The sequence below is a fragment of the Oncorhynchus kisutch genome, linkage group LG21 (genome assembly GCF_002021735.2).
Source record: "Oncorhynchus kisutch isolate 150728-3 linkage group LG21, Okis_V2, whole genome shotgun sequence".
NCBI lineage: Eukaryota > Metazoa > Chordata > Actinopteri > Salmoniformes > Salmonidae > Oncorhynchus > Oncorhynchus kisutch.
The window spans coordinates 22619664-22627665 of record NC_034194.2 but is presented as its reverse complement, the minus strand read 5'-3'; the positions used below and the strand labels follow the sequence as shown (position 1 = coordinate 22627665).

Sequence of the window (8002 nt, the reverse complement as noted above, 5' to 3'; positions counted from 1 at the left end):
ACCCAACTTATTGTGGGAAGCTTGTGGAAGGCTACCCGAAACGTTTGACCCAAGTTAAACAATTTAAAGGCAATGTTACCAAATACTAATTGAGTGTATGTAAACTTCTGACCCACTGGGAATGTGATTAGAGAAATTAAAGCTGAAATAAATTATTTTCTCTACCATTATTCTGACATTTCACATTCTTAAAATAAAGTGGTGATAAAGTGGTGATCCCAGGGAATTTTTACTAGGATTAAATGTCAGGAATTGTGAAAAACTGAGTTTAAATGTATTTGGCTAAGGTGTATGTAACCTTCGACTTCAACTGTATTCTGTACTTTACACTTTTGGAAAAACTGAAAAGATAATAAATTCATAATTGACTACAGGTGTGCATAACTGTTTTCTGTTCCTTCTTAATGATAAAGTAATTCATCTTAGACAAATGTGTTCACACATTCTTTTCAAATTTTTGGCCAATCCCATATTGGTTGGCAATCAAAATAGACATTTACACAACAATAACACATTGAGAGAAACTCAAAAAAGACATTATATTTCTTAGAGAATAACGTTTTGAAACAAAAAAGACAGAAAACAAAAGAAATTGCATGAGCAATACCATGGACACAAGTGAGTCTGCATTTGAAAGTTTCCCACTGGGCAAAAACTGGTTGAATCAACGTTGTTTCCACGTAATTTCAACCCAAACAATCTATGTGATGATGTTGAATCAATGTGAAAAACTGATTGCGTTAGCAAAAAGTGATCAACATGAGGGCATTTCGTCTCTTTTCACCCAACTTTTAAGCTAAATCCAATGACATGGGGAAATGTTTTGTTGATTTCAAGCAGAATTGACGTTAGTTGACAACTCAAAACTAGACATTGAACTGACGTCTGTGCCCAGTGGGTTGTGCGTATGAGTCACCATTGAAATAACATTCTCTCACCCACATGTGCAAACACACACACACACACACATACACACACGCACTTGCATTAATACTCTCTACAACCTCTTGGAACGTGGCAATCAACAAGACTATGGCATGAGCCGAAAAACATACAAAAATAGAGAGATTGATAGAAAAATATGAGATCTGAGAACAGGTTTAATAGAAGGATGTGAGATGTCTGCATTGATCGGGTTAGATTTACTCAAAGTTTTCACCTGGTATCTTTATAAGGGAACAAAAAAACAATCATTATTGATACATCAACTTAGTTATTATCCTTCTCTTAACCTTTACCTTTTGTTCATTATTTTAGGTTTCATTACTTAAAAATAACAGGCGCACACTCTGCAAAGGTGCAAATTTAACCCCCCCCCCCCTACTCACATCCCACATGGAATTTCCTCACAAAAAAACATCAGAAATGTAACAAAGAAGAATACATCAAAGGAGGACAATTTCCACATTTTGAACCCAAACATATACTGCCCCTACACACACACACTCAAATATCACTTTCAGACCTCTCTCTCTACTGGTAAAAACACTCTCTAACAGTATGAGTCAGGCCTGTAAACTACTGCACACTTGTAGTGTGCAAGAGTTTACAGGCGTGTCCCCAGACACTACACGTTTGCAGGAGTTTAAAGGCTTGACTCATACTCTAATCCTCTCCCCTTGTAACCTCCTCACTCACTCAGGACCCTCTCTCACTTTCTCCTTCCTTTCTCTCTCACACTATAACTCATCTCCCTCTCTCGTCATCCAATTCGAATTCTGGGAGATATGAGACACAAACCTTGTTCCTCTACTTCAATAACAGTTCACATTGTGTCCCTCTCTGGTCTAAAATACATTCATTTACACAAGTAACACACCATCATCCTTAAAAAGGCTCATGGTCCTTTATCTAAAATAAACAAGTAGGGGTTTATTCACAAAATATTCACCAAACCCTGTTTCTTCCTTCTAGACATGTAGGCACTTAAAGCAAAAATATTCACATCAACATATTGCATTTTTTTTGTTGCTTTTTCTTCTTCTTCTCCTTGATCAGCCAAAACGTGGGTCTCTAAAAGATAGATCTTTGGTTTGTAAACAATGTCCAGTTCTTCTTTTGCATTGTCTGGGGTAAGCCCTACTTCTTATTTTCACTGGTCAGAAAAAAGGTCAACGCAAGGTCTTCGTAGCCAATCAGGACGTGTCCACATCTTCCCGAAGTCTCTCACTTTCCTACACAATACACTCAGTGTTTGCCTATGTACTGTACATGTCTCATGTATGCACTGTATGGTGTGTGAGAGTGTGTCTTTGTTTTTATGCATGTATGAGTGTTAGGGAGTATACTGTAGGTGGGTGTATATTTAAGAGTGAGTCTCAAATTCAAGCCATTGCTTGCAAAAACATAACCACTAACACATTGGTTACATACATAATTTCACTGCATCATCAACACTGGTAGTATTCAGCCCTAAGCCGAATGCATGGTTGTCCAGCAAGGTGTTTAGCCTGGTCTCCTATGACTGGCTAGTCGCCATGGACTGACTGGCCTCCTGGGTTCAACCTCAGCCTCATCTTAGGTCGGCCTTCTCCCTTCCCTTTTGCCCTCCTCTCCTCCACCGCTGGTTTTCTGCCTTGGAGGAAAGCCTTCGCTCCAGGGTCAGACCACATCCAAGTGGCCTCTCTCCTTCTCTCCTCTCCATCCTGCTCATAGCCAAAGCAAAAATATGCCTCTCTTTGAGTCTCTGTTTGAATAAAGAGAGGATCCACCATCATCCTGTGATCTGTTCATTAGTTAGGATGAGAATTCCATTGTTCCATAAGTGACTGTGTGTGTCCACTATCTCACACTCAGTTGCAGGGCATCCATGCAGTGTACATGGGGTGGTGGGGAGGCGGTTGGTGTGGATTGGGGTATTGCTGAGGGGGGTATTGCTGAGGGGGGTACTGTTGATGGGGGTACTGCGGAGGGAGGTAGTGAGGGTAAACAGGCTGCACCTGGGCCACGTAGTAGTTGCTGAAGTTGCTGTCGGCCACATAAGGGGCAGGCTGGTAGTAGCAGGTGACGTTGGCCGTGTTAGGGATGACGTTCTGCTCTGCAAGGACCCGAAGGGCCAGGGAGGAGATGAGGCCCAGTGTCTGTCTCCTCTCGTGGCCCATCAGGCACACTGTGCTCTCCTGCACTACCCCATGCAGAGTGGCCAGATAGTCGTATTTCCTGTCTTCGAGACCCACAAAGTGGTTCTGGAGGTAGGATTCCAGCTTCCTCCTCTGCTCTCCCAGCTCTGGGAAGTCTATGAAGAACCTAGAGCACATGTAGCGTTGCAGAATTTTCATTTCGGGTCCGGAAGCGGCGCAGAAACCCCGGACCAGCAGATGGCAGTATTTCAGAAGACCACCACCACGAATCTCCTCAGGGTTCCTCGTGCAGATGAGGCGTTTGCGTAGATGGTCGAGGGCCGCGGGGAAATCCCCGTACACACTTTCTCCCAGGATGGTGGGGTGGAAGGTGTCAGCCATGGGGTGCTCGGAGCACTCGTAGAAGAGGAGAAGGGAGTCCAGGCGAATCTGGAAGGAGTCCACACTGAACTCAAACTGGCGACGCAGAGAGTCCACAAACTTGAGCTCCACATTCTTGCCTTTGTTGTTGGAGAGGGAGATTAGGCTCCAGCGGTCTGAGTCATTACATACTTTCACCATCTTCTGCACATAGGCCTCCTGAAAACACAACAACACAGACATAAAAAAACATGTCTTAGTCACACATCTGACATCTCTATATCTACATGTTTTGTCTATGGTAATAGGTCATTCATAAATTAATGATTAGATACAGATGTAGAATATTAATTTGAGCCAGTTTGGTAGCAAGAGGAAATTTGAATTATTATGTGGATTATAATTAATTGATATTATTGTAGGAGTTAATACATTTTTGTAAGGGAAAACCCAGTGGAAATGTCAAACTTCAGAATACTTTTTAAACTACAATTAGACTACACATTTAAAATATCCTACATTGCAGGAAAGTTCTCCTGCTACAGGACGATCAAATTAAGATCCTAGACCTGTACATTAAATACATCAATGAAATGTTTCATTGTATAGAATGATCAGCATATTCATCATAATTTAACCAAACATGTTAATAGATTAAAGTGTTTATTATGTCTCATGGTGCATTTCTGCATTTATTCTCAGTACATGTATCATCCTCTGTATCTAGGTCTGGCAATGTGTCTGGTGACGGGGAGTAGTAATACACTATATTAAGAAATAAAGCATATCAGGGGTTCATTTGAGTGTGGTAGATGATTTTCTGGTGTCATTTTCACTTTCTGTTGAATATTCAATGAATCTACAGTACCAGTCAAAGTTTGGAAACCCATACTCAATCAAGGGTCTTTATTTTTACTGTGTTTTACATTGTAGAATAATAGTAAAGACATCAAAACTATGATATAACCAAAAAAGTGTTCAACAAATCAAAATATATTTTAGATTTTAGATTCTTCAAAGTAGATTCTTCCACGTAGGATGACAGCTTTGCACACGCTTGGCATTCCCTCAACCAGCTTCACCTGGAATGCTTTTCAAACAGTCTTGAAGTTCTCACATATGCTGAGCACTTGTTGACTGCTTTTAATTTACTCTGCGGTCCAACACATCCCAAATCATCTCAATTGGGTTGAGGTCGGGTGATTGTGGAGGCCAGGTCATCTGATGCAGCACTCCATCACTCTCCTTCTTGGTCAAATAGCCATTACAAAGCCTGGAGGTATGGCGTGTCATTGTCCTGTTGAAATTTTTCTTTTATTCCCACTTAGCACAAACCAGATGAGATGGTGTATTGCTGCAGAATGCTGTGGTAGCCATCCATGCTGGTTAAGTGTGACTTGAATTCAAAATAAATCAGACAGTGTGACCAGCAAAGCACCCCCACACCATCACACCTCCTCCTCCATGCTTCACGTTGGGAACCACACATGCAGAGATCATCCGTTCACCTACTCTGCGTCTCACAAAGACACAGCGGTTGGAACCAAAAATTTCACATTTGGACTCATCAGACCAAAGGACAGATTTCCACCGGTCTAATGTCCATTGCCCATGTTTCTTGGCCCAAGCCAAGTCTCTTCTTCTTATTGGTGTCATTTAGTAGTGGTTTCTTTGCAGCAATTCGGCCATGAAGGCCTGATCCATGCAGTCTCCTCTGAACAATTGATGTTGAGATGTGTCTTTTACTTATTTATTTTGGCTGCAATTTCTGAGGCTGGTAACTACAATGAATTTATCCTCTGCAGCAGAGGTAATTCTGGGTCTTCCTTTCCTGTGGTGGTCCTCATGAGAGACAGTTTCATCATAGCGCTTGATGGTTTTTTCAACTGCACTTGAAGAAACTTTAAAAGTTCTTGAAATCTTCCAGATTGACTGACCTTCATGTCTTAATGTAATGATCGACTGTCGTTTCTCTTTGCTTATTTTAGCTGTTCTTGCCATAATATGGACTTGGTCTTTTACCAAATAGGGCTATCTTCTGTTTACCACCCCTAACTTGTCACAACACAACTGACTGGCTCAAATGCATTAAGAAGGAAATACATTCCACAAATGAACTTATAACAAGGCACACCTGTTAATTGAAACGCATTCCAGGTGACTACCTCATGAAGCAGGTTGATAGAATGCCAAGAGTCTGCAAAGCTGTCATCATGACAAAGGGTGGCTGTTGTGAAGAATCTCAAATATAAAATATATTTTGATTTGTTAAACACTTTTTTGGTTACTACATAATTCCATGCACATTATTTAATAGTTTTGATGTCTTCACTATTACTCTACAATGTAGAAAATAGTAAAAATAAAGAAAAATATTAAATAACACACATGGAATTATGAGTAGGTGTGTCCAAACTTTTGACTGGTACTGTATATGTTTTGCATTGAAGGGAGGGTAATCCTCTCCCCCCAGCGCTGGGTCATGCGTAAATACGTAACCATGTAACTGAGAAGCGACCATTAATGCGGTTCCCCTTCCGATTGGATTAGCGTGAATCCTCTTTGTAGTGGAAACCACTGTTTCTACTATCTGCAGCCCTATCACCATGCAGCTTAGAAAGCAGGGAAGAATTCTGAATGCACTATTTTACACATAAGTTAATGTTGATACTGTGCGGATTGGCATAACTGTAATTTATTGGCTGCTGTAGGGTGCATAATATATTGCAGTAAGCACTTTGAGATGGAATGAAGATATGAAAGTAACGTGTAATCGTAATGCATTCTCATACTTGTGCATAACTTTCACTGGTTGCATTAGAATCCAAGTCTTGATACGACGCTTGCAATGAATATAGAAACATTTGCGCACCTAAATTGGTGCGTAATAAACTACATAAACCTGCATTATGAATGTCAAATGATAATGTCAAATAAAATAAAAAAGTTATGTTACCTTTAAGGTCACTGGCGTTATCTTGTCCTTGTTCACTCCCTCGGGTAAGAAGTCTAGCAGAGCGTCCAGAACTATATCCTTCACCGTCTGGAACTCCATCTCACTTTTCAGGTCAGCACAGAATATCAAGTCCAGATCCTTCCATCCTAACCCGCTGTCCTCATGTAGAACATGGCTCGCCGCGGAACCGTTCAGACGGACCTCTCGGACATGTATCCGTTTCTCCTCCATGCGACTCCGGACCACTTTGACGATGTCCCGCGGTTTTATCTCCAGGGTAGGGAAGTTCCAGCGGCCGTGGATGGGGATGGACCCAGCCAGGATGATGTCCAGGCGCTGCACTTGTTCCCAATTGAGCACGCTGAGGTTTCTGCTCTCCCCGTCCACCAGACAGCCTTCCACCGGAGTCGATCGACTCGAGTCGACTTTCTCGCCCATATTGGTAAGAGGTAGATATGAAAATGTAAACGCTGAAAGTGTCCTTTCGTCTCCTGCTTCGCTGTGAGATAAGGCGGCCGTGTTGCCGCTGGGGTAGATTGACAGAGTGCTTTGGCCACATTAGCTGGCTGTATTTATCTGTATCGCCGACCTTTAGATAACGTATCTTTATCACCGTCCTTTAGATAACGTTGTTTGCCATAACAAGACGAAGCATCTCTCATTTAAACACAGTATACGTGTGGTTGCACTTCTCTGTTGCTTGTAGCAGAGATGAAGCATATGGTCAGCCAGTTGTCCTGCGTAAAGCTAGATGTCCATTGTCTTCCCTTTCACCAAGTTCAGTGGGGATATTATTCGATTGCTGAGCGGGTCTAAAGGGCTTGTCCAGCCGTGGGGTTCACACACTATCCTGTATTATTTACCTCACTGTGCGCTTTCTCTTCCGTCTGTGTCGCCGTCGCTTAAATGTGCGCCTCTCGATGATCATCGATACAGAATAGCGTCTTGCACTTTCTCAATGCGCCTTTTCTGTTCGACTCAAAAACATTTTTGCACCTCCCAAAGTTGATTTTCCTTTCACTTTTACGCGCAGAAAGTTTCACGGATCTTGGTATTTCTCCTCTGCGTCTATTTTACGCATCATATTTAACCCACGAAATACGTATTCCTATACACTTTCTTCAACTACCATTCACAGAAAATGGTGTATGGCTTCTACTTGCATGTTACATTTTGCCAGTTTTTCGCTTGACGGCAGTGCGTCATGCCACAGAGGACTCGCGCTACAGATGAGAGGTTCTGACGAGTATGCTTCCCCAGCAAAGGAATGGCGGGGCGGGTTAGTTTGAGTGGCAGCTCGTTCCATCAATCGTTGTAATCGGTACATTCATAGCAACCTGTCGAGTGAATTAAGTTGTCCCATATACTGATATGAGGTCAGTTTTGCATTTCACACCGCATGTTATATTGGCAGAAGGAACCTTGATTATAGATCTGTCACTATAGGCTAAATCTACATGGACATTTGCAGACCAACGGTGGTTTTATAGACACAACACCTTCTGCAAAGTTTTTTTTAATATATGCTTTTCACAGTCATTTTACACCCCAATGATTCACTACTACAGCCACATACATTTGTTGTTGAGGAACTCAAATGTGCACA

At 41.9% G+C, this 8002-nt stretch overlaps 1 protein-coding gene across 1 annotated transcript; it reads right to left on the bottom strand.

The window, feature by feature from the left end:
* Window positions 1-521: 521 nt before the first annotated feature.
* On the bottom strand, window positions 522-7627 carry LOC109866152 (terminal nucleotidyltransferase 5A-like). Its single transcript, XM_020454716.2, has 2 exons — window positions 6397-7627; window positions 522-3659 (listed from the first exon to the last, which is right to left on the bottom strand). Exons 1-2 carry the CDS (start codon window positions 6832-6834, stop codon window positions 2793-2795), a joined length of 1305 nt encoding a protein of 434 aa, XP_020310305.1. The 5' UTR covers window positions 6835-7627; the 3' UTR covers window positions 522-2792.
* Window positions 7628-8002: the final 375 nt, after the last annotated feature.